General features: G+C 39.4%; 2 protein-coding genes and 1 long non-coding RNA gene across 5 annotated transcripts in view; 1 reads left to right on the top strand and 2 right to left on the bottom strand.

Annotated features, from left to right (window-relative positions):
- The window catches only part of LOC124195638 (inactive tyrosine-protein kinase transmembrane receptor ROR1-like), a 169,768-nt gene that overhangs the window by 123,207 nt on the left and 30,120 nt on the right, over positions 1 to 16,441 (top strand). The gene's annotated exons all lie outside the window — the stretch shown is intronic.
- Positions 1,198 to 1,888, bottom strand: LOC124195640. The gene is made up of 4 exons (XM_046590151.1): positions 1,727 to 1,888; positions 1,521 to 1,658; positions 1,294 to 1,458; positions 1,198 to 1,230 (listed from the first exon to the last, which is right to left on the bottom strand). The coding sequence occupies exons 1-3, from the start codon at positions 1,814 to 1,816 to the stop codon at positions 1,327 to 1,329; spliced, it is 360 nt and encodes a 119-aa protein (XP_046446107.1). The 5' UTR covers positions 1,817 to 1,888; the 3' UTR covers positions 1,198 to 1,230; positions 1,294 to 1,326.
- LOC124195641 lies at positions 4,942 to 7,163 on the bottom strand. The gene is made up of 9 exons (XR_006875334.1): positions 6,816 to 7,163; positions 6,595 to 6,747; positions 6,396 to 6,528; positions 6,174 to 6,324; positions 6,031 to 6,100; positions 5,780 to 5,956; positions 5,559 to 5,719; positions 5,018 to 5,500; positions 4,942 to 4,956 (listed from the first exon to the last, which is right to left on the bottom strand). It is a non-coding gene; the product is annotated as an uncharacterized LOC124195641 (long non-coding RNA).

Genomic DNA, 16,441 nt, shown 5'->3' on the forward strand with positions numbered 1-16,441 from the left:
CGATGTAGAGTGAACTGTACAGTGAAGCTAGGAGTGTTGTTGCGGCTTTCCCAGGCTCGTGCTTGTACGACTCTTTTATAGATGAAATACTACCAATATTTATTTATAAATGAAATACATAGGTTGCAATGTAGCCGCTACGTTTATTTGTTACAGCCTTTTATTCTTTTTCTTATTTTAAATTCAAAATTATTTTTATTTCCTATAATTTCAAATTATACATTTCACTAATTTTTATGATAAAAATCGGCATAAAATTGGAGTTTCATTGGCATAAATTTTCGAACTTCGAAAAGTTTTGTTCTCGCCTTGCTTATTTCAAGAAAAAGAAGATCAAACGGTGTCCTTTAGTTAAATAAACTAATGGATGGCTGAACTACAACGTATTGAAGAGGGAATCGTGAAGACCGACATCGGTACAAAAAATGTGGAATAGTAAGGACCAAAGTGCCAATGGCCAACCTCTATCTACACACGACATAATAAGTGAGTTGATTTAATGACTCTTACATTCATCTGGTAAAAAATAAAAAATGTACAAATTAATTGTTATGATATTATATCTGTGAATCCAGCATAGAAATTCATCGACGAGCAGCCATTACATTGAATTATCTATATGCATTAACAGATACTCCTGAATGTTGTTGGTGTATAGAAACTACCGCAGACCATGTGTCCACCAGGGGAGGCCAGACACGACACGAAGAAATGACACAAAAACTTTCTTGGCAAAAAACAATAAATTCAACAAATAGTATACTATGCCGTAGTTGGAAGTGCTGGATGGTCAAACCTTCAAGAGCCTCAGTCTCATAAGCCAAAGGCTTGGCTACCAAACGGTCCATGGTTTTGATGCGCTGGACGAGGAAAGTATCCTCGTTCACTTTGCAACCAAGGATTCTGACAATTTCGACGTGCTGAAATAATTGTGAACAAGACGATGTTTTAAAAATTAATTCTCCGAACAAATGTAGATTGAAGATTTACCGCCCACTCGTTCTGGCAACCAGCACCGCTAACAATATCGCATTGCATGCCAGGAGTGCTGATGTAGTTGAAGATTGGCAGAATTTGGCATTTGTCGAAGTCGCGGTTCTTAACGATTTCGTAGACGGGGAAACCCTCGCACAGCTCAGGAACAGCCAACAAGTTGGGGTTAGAAACCAACTGCTGCTTGGGGATACGGCTGATATAGTACCAAGTTTGGCATTCGCCACTGGTGCAACCCTGTTAAACGAAATTAATTAGTTCCGCTTGACAGTAAAACATTGCTGTAACTCTATATAATACCTCCATGGTGTAGTAGACGGTATTTTCGGCGTATTAAGAGTTGAGTTCTTCTTTGTGGAAGACACCGGAAGCTCCACTACGCTGCATTTGCAGTTGAGAGGCCAAGCCGCGCTTGAAGTTGGCGGTCCAAAGAGGCTCGGTCTTGCTGATAGCAACACTTTCGATCTGAAAAAGGTAAACAAAATATGTAAAATTCGTTACATGAAAAATGTGTATCCATCTCTTACCTTGCCGTTGACAATCTTCATTTGGATGGGCTTCTCAAGGTGCTGCTCATCCATCAAGGGTACATCGCTTCCGGGGTTAGCCTTAACAAACTCTTCCAAAACAGCTTCATTGAACATTTTGCCAGTCAAGCCGCTCAACTGTTTAACACAATTTTAATCATGGAAATTACTGTTGTTATCATCATCTATTTGTAATTGTGACTTACAGCAACGTTGATGACGTTGTGATCTACGGGCTCAACGACCAAGCGGCCAGAGATGGATCCACCAGAGATCATGGGGCTGATACCCATCATACCGGTAGAAATGAAGCCGGAGTAGTCGTATTCGTAGATGCGACCAATTTTCCAAACTGTAATTGAGGAAGAAAAATATTTGGAAAATGTTACTCAGCGTCACAAGTGGAGTTCTACATACCATTGCGGGTGGGAACGCTCGATATCAATTCAAAACCGTCATGGGGCTTGGCGGGTTTGACGGTTCTTTGCGAAATCTAACCAATCCTCCAATCCTTTCAATGGTTTCATCTCAACAGAGCGTTGATTGACGTTTTGACTGGGATTAATGGTTTGGTGGCAATTGTGTTCATGATGATGGTGGCAACCGGCCAGTTTTTCGTCAACTTCGATTTTCTCTTCTTTAAGATTGACGTTGGAAATAAGACCGCAAGCGATGTGATGAGCGCCTGAATTGCCGCTCTTGAGACTCTAGGGGCCATTACCATGACCCAAATCATCAACATTAGCGTGAATGACCAAAGCACGATAGAGAACGCTGTTGGGCTGGTCCTCGTACAGTGACATCACCTGGGATAGGATGCTGATTTTGGAACGGGAAACGGGGGTCGATGGAATTGCCTGTGTAATCATCGTTCATTGACAATATTAAACCACATTTACTTCCTAACATTTAACTCAATACGAAGGCTATATTTATTAGGAGAGCATAATTACCTTGGTGTTACCAAGATCACCAACGTGACGGTTAGCATCACGAGGGCCTCCGTGTTGTTTACCGGTCGGGTTAAAGTTTGACGTAAGTTACGTCAAACATTTTCAAAATTTGTGAAAAAAACGACCTAAGTAATGACTAAAGTAAAAAAATTACTAGAATAAAAAAAACGATCTTCGTTTCACTGGCAGTTTTGCAGCTTTTTCACTACGATTGCAATCGTTTTTTGTTTTGTCACAATCTTCTGAAGTGCAGTTCATTAAGTTTTCTATTAGTTCATTACCATTTTCTAAGGCTTCTTCACCAATAAGCGACTCATGCAGGAAAAACGAAGGCCTTTCCCACATTTTCCGCGGTTTTTTTAATAGTAACGAGCCTAAGTTCTTTTGATTTCTTTAAGTCTAGTTGAACTGGAGTAACTTGAATGGCACTAGTAACGGATTGAGAGATTCTTAACGGTTTTGAAGGAGAATCAAAAGAAGCGTCACTTGAGAAAATGTTATGAAGCCCGGTATTGACATCATCGAATTCAGACGATGACGATTGTAATACCAAATCATTTTCTTCTCGTTGAACTGAAAGATTTCTAGATGTAATGTAACAATTAACACATAGTCTTTGTCCTGGATAGACGTTGTCGAACGGCTGTTTTAATAGGAACTCTGAAACAGACTTGTATAAAAAAACTGATACATAGGTTTTTCAACAGGTGATTTAAAGAAATAAGGTTGATACGAAACAGCTGAAAAATGCATGGGGTCTGTGTTCTACAGTTCTGTAGCTCTAATACGCAGCTCCACAGTGCAATTGAAGGAGAAAATTTAAATATTCAGATCGTGCCTTTTGTATAAACATTTATGCAAAAACAATCCACAACGAACTTCATTTTTTCCTCCAATCTATACCTTAACAGACGTAGTACCTAGTTGACGATTATTAGTAGGGCTTCCACCCAAATTGCATTTGATTCGAATAGATTCAACTCGAATTCGTTTTTGAGATTTTCCGAATATTCAGTTCAACTCGAATCGGAAAAATCGAAATTCATATTCCTTTAAATTCTGAATTTTTTTGGTAAATATTCGTGATTATTTACCCAAATATATTCAATTCCTGAATTAGGATTATATAGTATTGTGAATATTTGCGAATATTTGTGCAATTTGAGCCTAATTGGAATTTTTAGTTTCATTTTCGACCGCTAGATGTGCCACCTCTTTTTCGTTAAACGAAGGGATGGGTTTGTTTTGAATCTTACAAATTGGCAAAAAACTCGTGTTGAAGTTCCACACAGTAGTCTGGCGTTTTCCATTCAGGAAGGAATGGAATGGCATGGCACCCCAGTGATCCTTGCCTTCCTTAATCTGGAAGGAATGGCACCCCAGTGATCCTTGCCTTCCTTAATCTCCTTATGCTATGGTCACTTCTTTTTTTATGTGTGAGAATATTCAAGCAATCTCGTCGTGCCACGATTGCGAAAGAAAGCGTCTATACCGGATAAGCCTAGCAGTAAAAATTTGAGTCGAATCTCTTCATTTCCTGTCTTGATTGGAAACGCACGAATTGATGGCGAAATTTTATTCATGATTGTTTTCTTAAAGTCTTGACGTCGACTTGCCAGTCATCCGTGTCGAACATTTTTTAGTCGCCATCCATAGTCTTGATACATGGATCCTCTCGTAAAAAGTGAATATGGATGAGGAGGGAGCAACTTCACCTTAATCTTCAGTGATTCAGCGGATGAGCCAATGGACGGTGCTCTCCTGTTCTAACACTTAGTTCCCTGAAGATGTAAGGTGTTGATGGTCGACGATGCGTCGGAAAAATCAGATCTCGTTCAGGATCTGCAAATGACAAATAAGACCGGTTAGTCTGATACGCACTTTACCGGAAAGAGACGAAATAGCTGGGCTATTTTTTTCCTGGCTGTGGAGTTAGACCACACCGAGGAACTACGATCAGAGGCGAGCTGATTGTATAATGGGACCGTTCAGCAGAACCACCAGTTGAGCAAAACAATACACATGAACGTCCTTGTACGCCATTTTACGGAAGCGAGCATCCTGGCCGGAGGGCTCCCACTCTGGAGCGGGATTTACAACAACTGTATTACTCGCCATAAACTTTACGAGAAATAGGTAGAAGAAAAATACTGCATGAGTCTTTTTTGAGCTTAAGAGATCTTTCACAAAACGGTACAGCCATGGGTACAGCATCCTGGCTTCTTCTCCTCTTTCAAACTTTTTTTGTACTAAATATAGAAGAATTACATTAATAGTTTCTTTGTCTGTAAGGTCCTTACAGTGACCACAAAGAATGCACTTTTAACATACCTCTAATCCATTTTGCGCAGCGATCTAGAACAAATTACGTACGCCGTCCTGCATTAGAGAAGAACATTCCACGTACGCAATTGCGCCAATCTCGGCCCCGACAGCTTCAGCCTGTTCTGCTAACACCGGCATTTGCCCCTTCTCTTCTAATTCTGTAATTAACAAACAAACACTTAAACAATCAAACAATCGAAATTATCATTGCAAACTAACCTGTAATAGTAACGACGTCGCTTCTCAGATCTTTTTTGTTCCCAACGAGAACAATTGGCGTGTTAGGACACCTACGATTGACTTCAAGCTTCCATATGGTTGGGATGTTTTACAAAGAGAGTGGGCATGCAATCGAGAAGCTGCCGATGAATCAACCGTGAAAAAATCTAACGATGAGAAATTAATTGTAATCGGTGAGACATTGCTTGTGCTCAGGTCGGAGGTCTTCTGCCGGAATCCATTCTTCAATCGGCTCCATAGATGAGAGTTCCATTTTAACCTTATCAGATATTTGATAACAATTAATTTGAAACGTAGGCGTGATATAAATAACAAATTACTGTACCTGCTCAACACGACGCATCACGCGCAGTTTTTTTTCTACCAGCCAATTTTTCTAAATCAGTTTTGCTCCAACCGCGACGTAACAATTCCGCGAAGAGGTTGGGATACTTTGAAACATCATCCAAGTCAGTGGGAACCCTTCAAATATTAACCGGTCATTTTCCCTGCTCATTTGTCTTGTTAATAAATCATTTACCTATCAACTCCGTTAAAGTCACCACCGAGTCCAATGTAATCTTCCCCGATAACATTACGAATGTGTTCGATGTGGCGCACCACATCGTTGAGGCTTGCCGACTGACCGCAGGCGATGAATTCGTTTTAAAATACCACCATGATAATTCCGTCATTTTTCGCCTATAGTTACAGAAAGCTATATATGAATTATTACTAAAGAAAATTTATGGTAGGACTAACCAATCGACGAAGGATATGATCGGGCACGTTTCGAGTATTGTTGCAAACGGAAAATGCCCCCAAGTGACTGAAAATCACGGTCGCTTTCGACACGTTCAATACGTCTTCAATTGTCGAAACCGACACATGAGAAATGTCCACCATCATGCCCAAGCGATTCATCTCTTGGACTGTTGCCTTAATAAATTTAAACGGACAAAAACTTGTATAAAAATCAAGAATAACAGCAATTTAAAAAATAAGGAATATACTTCTCCAAAACCGGTAAGTCCGTCGTGAATAGGTTCCTGACCCGGGTTATCCAGCTGTGAATTGTCAGCCCTTAAAGAATATATATTTTTTTAAAATATGTAATTGATCAAATTAATGACAGTTAAAGATTAGATCTGTATACCATGGAGTCGGACACGAATGGGTGAGAGTCATGTAACGAACTCCGAGTCGATAGAAAGTGCGCAAAACACCGGGGGAATTTCCAATGGAGTGACCACCTTCAACTCCGATCAGACTGGAAATTTTACCCGATGCAAAGATGTCCTCAATTTCTATATGTAAATGTAAAGTGATTGTTCACAAGTTGTCTGACCGCACCGGTGTCAAGTTATATGTTTAATACCTTGAGCTGTGGTGGCTAGTTGAAAAGTGTCTGAATACAAGTCAATCAAGCGATAGATGAGATCAATTTGTTCGATCGTATTTTGCGGCGAATCATTGTGCTGAGTATTGCAATTCGTATACGCCACCCAAAACTATGACAGAGAGATTAATTAAAAAATGATTCAATTCATGTATAATAGTCAAGAGAGTCAAATTACCTGAGCGCCCAGCTTCTCTTGGCGGAGACGGAGAATGTCAGTATGCGACGAAGGATCAGATTTTCAAGGATTCTTATCTGCATGATCTGTCAAATTGAAGCTAGCAGTTGACTCTCGGCCAGGAGTCGAATAACGTGCGGTAAATCATTATGCCTATATTTGCAAAGAATTCAATTATACATAGTGATTCAAAGCGGAGAATTATTCCAAAATGGACATACCCGTCAATGAGAGGAACGCACTCGAGAATTTGACGTGCAATCGTCGGCTCGTCATTTTGATTTGAGGCCAATTTATGGAATTCAGCTTGAAAAACCTTTAATTCGTTCTCCATAAGGGGTTCCGCCATTTGATTCAATGTAATTCCAAAATTTTCGTCAATGGACCTGTGAATCAACTTCCAGGGAAATCCTGACACTCCGTAAAAACTGGCCGCCAACACAACAATCAACGCGCTCAACAATATTTCCATCTTTATTTTTCAAATTAATTAAATTAGACTAATTTTTCATTGGTGAACTTGTCGGCCAAGAGGCTGGCTGAGCAATGACTCGAAGAGGGGGCATACAGTTCACTGAAAAGCGGGGACAACTAGAACAAATATCTGTGAGGCCAGGCTAAAAATAGTTTCAAGATCATGAAGAAGGGTCTGGAACTTATTACCTATACTAACATTGTAAAACTGCTTCGTTGGCGGAAACAAGGTCCCCTTTCTTAGCGACCACATTTGTGCACTTGACAACAAAGTTTTAAAATCTAACATAAACAAAGTCGGTTGATAAATAAGAAAAAATACGATTGGTTTTCCTATCATCATGAAAATCATGTCTAGATTGAAGGCCACGCTTGTTCATTGGGTATGATAACAAGAAATTGGGATTTTCCAGATGATTTATAAGCGCATTTCTCTCGCGAGCTTTTATTATACTCATATTCGGCCCGGCAAAAATAGTGCTTCCTGGAACTCGTTCCATGTTGTTTCTCAAGGGCAGCCAAGGATGATCGGGTCTCCTGACAACCGATTTGTATGTTAACATACGTTGCTATACCTGGCGCATGGGCGGCTACTAAAAGCTCAGCGCTTTTTTGTGTTCCTCAATTCCTCTCGGTTTTTGACCATCTTAAGCCGTTTTTATTGGGATAAAGACACGAATTCAAGTAAGCAACCACGGAAAAATCATTAACTTGTTTACTAGTTTTTATTTTGAAGTTCAAAGAGAAACTTTTTATTTACAAGATAATGCCTTTCGAAGACCGAAACGATTTTGTAGTCAGGAGAATTTTGAATTTAGGCAGAGACAACAGAGACTTTCCTTGCTTTTCAGTATTGGACTAACGATGTGTGAAATGCCTGAGGTTGAAAAAGCACAAAAAAATTTTGTCGACGCATGGGTGGGCTTAGAACTAGGAAAGAATGTCTGCTAGTTGCCAAGTCCAATAATATTTTGATGTTATATTGTGTTCAGATTTCTTAAAATATTTCAATTTATCGTGAAGACTGTCGTCTGGAGTTCTTTTAGACAGGTAATTTGGGGTGAAATTAGACTGCAGGGATTTGGACCAAAAGCCGAGATATACATGACAAATAGTGTCCGTCTTCCATCAATGTAAAATCTTCCTTATACCAGCTCTACTTTTTTCTGTTAAAAGACATTACCTTGTGTAATAGAGGATTTGTCTACCCCAAGAAATAGCCAGTTTAGATGGCGTTGAAGTTGATGGAGCCGCAAGACACATGATTTTGGCATACAGCTTAAACTTTAGATTTTGAATAAATTTATTTTTATAATGTCCAGTAATGGAAAGGATTGACATCTTTTTCACAATTATCACTTTGAAAGTACCACGTCATTTCTGCGTAAATATCAGAAACTTTTCTTGTTTGTAAAGCGTTGGCAACCAATTCATCTTCTTCCGTTACCTTCTAAGTATATTTGCTGAATATCTAGCTGCCCATGCCTGTAATTGTTGACGCATAGTTTTTACGTTTGTCTACATTTAAAATAACTTAAAATAATAATAAAAAAAGATATTGTCATGCGTCGAACGCATGATCGGAGGCTGAAACCGGAGGATCAGGAACAGACGGAGCAGAGATTGTCAAACTGCAAGTCGATCGGAAGGAGATGGCGTCGAGTTACCGAAAAGGTCTTCTAAAAAGCCCGGGAGAAGAGGGCTCTCGCTCTCAGTCGTCGTGTTGTCGAAACTTTGATTGTCATTCATGTTTAGCCTAAATACTTTTACTTTTTAAACCCTTGTACCAAGTCACTTTGTAGTCACTAGCATTTATCGGTGAAACTTTTTATTCAAGTGAACGTTCTATCCACATACACTTTATTCTAGCGAATATTGCTCAAGTTACTGGGTAGCTACACACGTTCTCCCACGGTGCAGTACGCCTCATTCGCCTGGGTGCAACGGCTTGTTACATAGTGGAGATGTTAAAGAAGAGTCCCTAGCTGACTGGAGATTCTAGGTACAATTTTGTTTTATTAGTGGGGTCGTGTTTTGCTTGTTAAGGTTAAGAGTCGCATCGTCAGGGTCGGGTCTGTACTGACATATCACATAGCGAGAGGCCGGAGAAGGAGGCGTAGTTCGTGCGGGGTCTCTGAGATTTGAACTCGGCTGGTTGGCGCACCTTACATTGCCGAGATACGAGGCGACGAATACGGCCGGACACGGAATCGCATGAGTGATCAGGAAATACAGGCATCGGAGAGGACGAGTAGGGGGAAACGAGAGCGCGCCCTAGACGAGAGGAGAATAGATGAGCGAGCATTAACAAAGTTGGAGCAAAAGGGTGAGAGGAAATGAGGAATAGAGGCATCACCAGTGATAGCAACGGAGGAGAGATGACGAAGAGGTAGGGAAGACGACGGCCGCCCGAAGGAACCCAATACAGGCGGGAAGCGGGAGATTATCGTGTTACCAAATCGGTTTCAGACGGTAACGAAAGTACAGACGTTTCGTACAGGCGTTTGCCGGAAACCAAGTCAGTCAAAGAGACAGGAGGGATCGGCACTGTAAACTTCATACACCAAGATGAAGCGACAAGCCAGGGTCCCCAGAGGACCGAAGCAGCGAACGGTTGCGGAAGCCAGTCTAGGATATCAGGGGCAGTAAACCAGACAGCGAGGAGACAAGGGACCCAAGCGGCGGACCCGGGGCTCAGGTCACACAGACAGTTTGGTTGGCCGGAATCATCAAATTCAAAACTCCTCCTCCTTTTTCGGGGAAAAGTGAGGAGGACGCGGCGGATTCGATGGAACGTTACGAGACAACGGCAGACTAACCCAGATGGGGAGACGATGAGAAAAAAGCGAATTTTGGGATGTTCCTGGACGGCCCGGCGCGGAAATGGTTTCAATGCATAACAACCAGCAGGTTGGACGGACAAGGTAGCAGTACCAGCAGGGGCGATAGCGGCCGCCGTGGCGGCAGCAGACGGTCTGCGTACAGTGTTTCTGAACGAATTCTTGAAACAGGGGTATGCCAGAGACCAACCGTGGAAGCTGTGGAAGAGGCGACAGGGTAACAACGAGCCAGGGGTAGAGTACTATTATGAAGTAATGAACCCATGCCGGTTAGTGGATCCGCAAATGGCAGAGGCAAAAAAGTTAAAATACTTTTTCAACGGAATGAAGCCCACTCTAACGGAGAAGGAGTGGGTGATGCAACCAAAGACGTGCGAGGAATTTCTGACCGCAGTGAGAGTACACTCCTAGGCAGCAGAAGTGATGGCACAGAGGAGCTGTTCGGTGAATATGCTCGCAGAAGAGAAGGAGAAGTAACTGCAGGCATTAGCAGCAGGAGTGGAAAAGGAGAACCAGGGGGTAGAGGGAACACTCCCGACATTGCAAAAACTGATGACAGTAAATATAATAATTGTGCCCCCTTTAGTGACACAAACCCGTTCCTTGTTTTTTGTTTTCAACAATCCTTCAAACTTCAGGTGACATTCCCGAGCATGGGCCACCTGGAACCTGCAAGTAAGAGGGCGAAAACTGCTTCTTTTTCTCCCGACATTATGATTCTCAGGAAGAGCCTTAGAGAGATGGAGAATCAAAATTTCGAGGAGAAACAACTGATTTCTATTTTGAAATCGAAACACAATTATTTTAAGTTCCTCATCAAGAGAGTGACCAGAAGAGTGAAAGTCTGGACATCCAAAATTAAAAAAGGAAAGAAAATTAAGGTAACTTATAATAGAAAATAAGGTAACTAATTAGTCTTTGTGTTAATATTTTTATATTATATAGATATCATTAATTATTAAGGTAGACCAACTTGCTGCTCTGTAATGAAAAATTCTACCACAAGATGTGCAGATTCCTTTCAAATGGAAAGATGCATTCGATAATAGTCCAGGAGCCAGCCTACAATGATTGCCATTTTCATTGGCAAAAGGTTTGAAGCTGGAATATGAAAGAGGGGGTGGGGGGAATCTAAAAAGTCACGTCTGGTCCGCCAGAGTGGCCGCTTCTAAGCGTGACAGGTTGCCAAAGTCGGCGTGAATGGCAAAAAAAATATAAAATATTTGGCCGAATGCAACAAAAATTATTTTTATGATTCGGCCGCTGTCCGAATGTGACACAAAAATTTTTATGTTTCGGCTAGTGGCCAAATAACACCTAAAAATTTATATGATTCGGCCATCCTTTTTTGGCCAGCACAAGTTTTCGGCAAAAACAATTAATTTTTCTGATTTCGGAGATGTTGAAAAAATGCAACTGGCCGAATCGTACATTAAAATTTGTAAGATTGGGCTTGTGGCCGTTGTATTTGAATATTTGAAAGTGAAAAAGTTAGCCATGAAGTGATTTTTTTACACATATTTTTACATGCGATTAGTTTATCATTCAACCACGACAATTTTTTGGTATAAAGAATAGCTACTCTTTTCAGCAACTTGTAGATCCCATTCTTTTCTCTCTTTTCATCGTAATTTTCCCACACACGAAAAAGTTTGGATTGCATCAACTTTTGATCAAGTCTTGTGTTGCGAGTAGTCTGATTTTGCTTTAAATAAGCTTCCTCTACCTCAACGAACTCGGATTCCAAATAGAGCATTTGCACAAGTTTATAGAAATGCAGCCCTGCGCCTTTTCCCTTCTTGTTTAGTTTATTGTGCCAGCCTTCAGCATCATTATTGGTCCGAATTATTTGAAAGAATACGGATCACGGCTCTGGTGACCAAATACCTGGCTGCATCCAGTTATTGTCTATGTAGTTAAAGAATTTGTCTAGTAAACCAATATTGAGATTTGCGGCCTTTTTCTTCATTTTTAAGAATACTTTTCTCATTTTTGTTGATGGAAGAAGGTGAAGGGACATGGCACGTTTGCACAAAATTTTAACTCTGGAATTGGAGTGATAATGAGGAACAAAAAATTTTTTTTCAAGTTCCCGAAAAAAGATTGAGTCCAATATGGAAGGCACCGCCTAACAGCTTTACGTTCAGAAATACTTGCTCGAATGCCCGCCATGTTGCTCGTTCGAAGTCCGTGACAACCTCTTCAACAGCAGTTTGATGGTCAAGCAAGTTAAAATAGCTTTCAGGATTTTCACGTAATCGATTGTTTCTCGCTTCCCATACATGAAGACATAGAGTAAAGGAACCTGTAACAAGAAATAGATAATAGAGACTAGAGCATAATTTTAACTTTAAATTGATTTTATTACTTGTTTCATTTAACCGCCCTTAGAGATGAAGCCGTGAATGGACAAAAGCTGGAAATGGGGCTTTCGTACAAGTTTAAAAGTACCATCAACATACCAACGATGGCAAGATTTCAAAATTTCCAGTTGCTTGCTGGTGGAGAAAATGAGATATGACGTCTGCGTTTTTCTCTTCTGCCAACAATAACCTCTTTCCTGCAAAGAATCAATTGATAAACACGTGAATACTGTTGAAGATGACTTTTATGAATGATGAAGAAACACTTACCGAAAAAACTTTTTTGGTAGATTTCTCGTGTCCAGATCAAAGAACTGGTCCTTAGGGTGTTTCGGTCGAGACTTAGAGCATATTCTATTACCAGCAGCAGCAACGGCATGAAGGCCAGCTAATGTGGCACCAGGATGCTCTTTTACAGCTTTCAGTAGCAATGGCTCAGCAATCGATGCTGCAGATGCAAAGTTATTAGCTTTACATTGTTGTTTTGGCTTCACCCATTATAGTCAGTCGCATTTTCTTATTGTGCTCATTTCGGCAGATATGATTCTTCACAATGTGATAATTCTGACCAGATTGCAGCCATGCAATTGCTGGACAAGGATCCTTTTTAGGCCTAACTGTGCAACACCACACAACTGTATCATCCCTTTTGTTATTTTTCACGGTGAATGATCTTCCCGATTGATAAAATAGATAGCGTGACTTACTCTATGAAATGAATCTATAATCATTAACAGTTTGCTTGGTTTTTTGTCAAATTTTACTATTATTACCTTTTCCCCAGTGCTTCATGGTATTCCCAACCACCAACTCCAGAGTTCGTTTTGTTAGATTCCGAAGCATCTTCAAGGCTAGATTCCATGATTGGAACCGGCCTCACAAAGTAGCTAGATTGATCTCCGTTTTCTTCGCTTCCCAGAGTGACAATAATCTGCTGCTCCAGCACGTCAATCGGAGAAATGGTAAATTCGGAATCCAAGCGAGCGTCACATCTGGGATGGACCGAACTGTTAAGCTGTAAATAAAAACATAAATTTATAAAAATTCTTGACTAATTTGTAATCTCTACTGATCCGAGGCAGAGTTGAGCTCTATAGAAGCATTTTTAGCTTTTCTATATTCCGCCATTCTTTCGATCAAACATTTCAGGCAAGAAGGATTCGGAATGACAGAAACTGTCATTCGGTTGGCTGGAGTTGGAATATTGTTGGCCGGAATATTGTTTTCGATAGCTGGAGTTGGAATATCGTTGGCCGGCACGATAATCTGGACGGGCAGAATGGATGGCTCTTCGTTCAAATGGACATTCTCTACGTCCAAAGAAGATGCCTCAACAGGTGACAACCTAGGTAGAGACACAATTTACGAATGTTATTCACAACACCAATACTTGACGGAAAATAAATGTGTATGAATTAGCCAATTTGTAAATGAAACACTAATCTTGGGCTAAATTCTTGGTAGTATAATTGAATAGGGTGTTATTCCTTTTCATTTTCAAAAATGACACATCCGTTATTCCTGGCATTGTCTGGTGACATTTTAAGCAAATGACGTTCAAACAATCAAGTTTGCTACACTTGATTTTTTAAATAGTGCAACGACGATTGCACCAACTACTGCTCACTTGATGCGTTTATAATTCAAATGTAAACAAGTCACACTTCGGTGACATTTAATTGACTAACATTGACATGACATCCACCAAAAACAATTGTGATATATTTGTCAACGTCAATGGTTATGAAACAGAGCAAACAAATCATATTCATAGGCAATGGAAAAAAATAGATATTATAACTTAGTTGGTTCCAATTGTGTATAAGTATAAAGAAGCTAAACGAAGACATTTTTGCTTTTATTGAAAACCTAGAATAGCTAGAATGTTGGAATTCAAGCCCATTTCCTAATTAAAACCAACTGCTTCATATATTTTTAATCCCTATCTAACAAATTACATAATTCTGAAAGGAAAACACCAGATTTGAATTTAGAATTATGAACTTGGAAATAATGTTAGTAGGATGAATCGATATGAGACTTCCAATGTGTGTTTTATGAAGCATTTGGTATTTTATTTGGAATTGAACTTAAATTATCACATTCGACTAAAGCTCTAAACATTCTAGAAACATTACGTTGGTTTTCATTACAACTTTTGAAGGATGCCAAATAACATTATTTTGATAACTCTACATTCCGAGCCCATCACCAAACAATCCCTTCGTTTTTCATCCTCTTTATAAGTGCTAACTGTGTAGACACAGTTGCGTATCAACATGTTTGTTCAGGTGATAATATCCTTTGTTTTTTATTCCCTATGAATACGATGTTGTTGCCCTGTTTCACAACTTTTTTGGTTGTCACAGATGTTTGAACCATTTTTTGTTGAATGTCATCGAAGTATGTGTTATTGACATTTGAATTGTTTATCATAGCGGTAAGTGCTTTTAGTTTCATAAATTTCTGGAAGTTTTGTGCAATTTGAAGACTCGTGCACTGAGTCCCATTAAACATGTTAACAAGAACCCCATTAGTATTTTCAAACCCATATGCAGATGTTACCCACAGTGGCCCCAATTTTTTACACAGTCACAAGCATGCAGTAATTGATGGACATTAAAACTCACATTGCTTATTATAGGCCATGCAAACAATCAAAATCCTTGACAAATAATTCAAGTTTTTTTTGCGATGTATAACTCATCAAGGGTAATAGATTTCTGATTTAGTAAGTAAATGGAGGAACTAAATAACAAAAAATGATTTTAAAACGGTTCTGGGAGAATTCCTTTGAAAATAAAGGGTCCATAGTATAGAAGTAAATTCCTCCATTCTGAGGACTTCCAACTTGAAGGTATACTTAGGCTGGCAGGTAACAAGGATACATTTGAAGAGGGAAATATATTAGACAATTTACTTTTTATATCTTTCATTGACCAGCCCATTTACCACGGTTGGTCAAATTTTTTGGATCGAAGCAAAGTGATGCCAGGTGTTTCATTACCCCAAGGTCTACACAATGCATAGCATTAAAAACTATTCCAAGAATAATGTCAAACAGGGTTAGAAAAAGACTAAAAACAGAGTAACTTCTCAGAGTAAATTCAGTTGCTCTTCTATTACACTCTTCTACAGACTTTTTATCTCCTAATACTGAAATTTCTTCGTAGTTGTAAACAATTTTATTTGCTACCCTCGTTTACTGTTCTCACACCAACTGCATCCAAAAAGCCATTAAATTGCATAAAGTTTCGAATTTCGAAAAAACTTAGCAATTCAACTGTTGACGTCACAATTTAATTGTTGCGTTTCCATTGAAAACCAGAGATGGTCAGTTTTGTTATTTCTTCGCAAAATCCTCTTAAAAGAGCATTGCAATTAGGTTTACCTTTGGCGAACCACAAGCTACTCACAACAGAGAATTTGTTTCTTTCTGAGGGAGGAAGTTCAAGAATGATGAATTGAACTGGCCAAAGTGCTGTATTAGTTGTCTTAAAACTGACAACGCCATTAGTTGATCCCAAAAGTGAAATTCCGTACTGCCTCTTTCTTATTTCTGAAAACTGGGCATAAAACTTTATCTTTATCTTTATACAGCAATTTGAATAAATTTGCTCAACCCTCAACTTCGGCATTTAAGTTTTTTTTATATTTTTTCGTGTAGACATTTAAATTTTATTGATTTTGTGTACAATATAGCGTGATGGTTACGAATAATCATTGGATTCCTCGATTGAAGTTCGTAAGCAAAGAGGCCTTGAAGACTCTGGGGATTCTTTGCTTGAGGCCAAATATAAAAAGTTGAAAAAGGAACACGCTAATACGAAGGAAACTCTTGCGGCCACAAAGGTACAATTGGCTGATAAGAAAGAATTTTTGAACGTAACAATGAAAGGTAGTTTTATACATTTGTAGTTATTTATATAATTAATAGCAATTTTTAAATATAAAGATATTCCGCGCATAATAAAAGAAGCGATGCAAGAGATATTAACGAAGGACTTTCTTGTGAACGTCGTAAAATTGGCTTTTCCGACAACACCAGCCGGTTGGATTGCTGCAGGTAGAGTGGGACAAGCAGAGGGAATGGGTGATATAGAACGAGCAAACGTAAGGCGTTTTAAACAATTAATTCATAGTTGTCGTTAAAATAATTTTATAATTTAT

The sequence above is a fragment of the Daphnia pulex genome, chromosome 6 (assembly GCF_021134715.1).
Source record: "Daphnia pulex isolate KAP4 chromosome 6, ASM2113471v1".
Lineage (NCBI taxonomy): Eukaryota > Metazoa > Arthropoda > Branchiopoda > Diplostraca > Daphniidae > Daphnia > Daphnia pulex.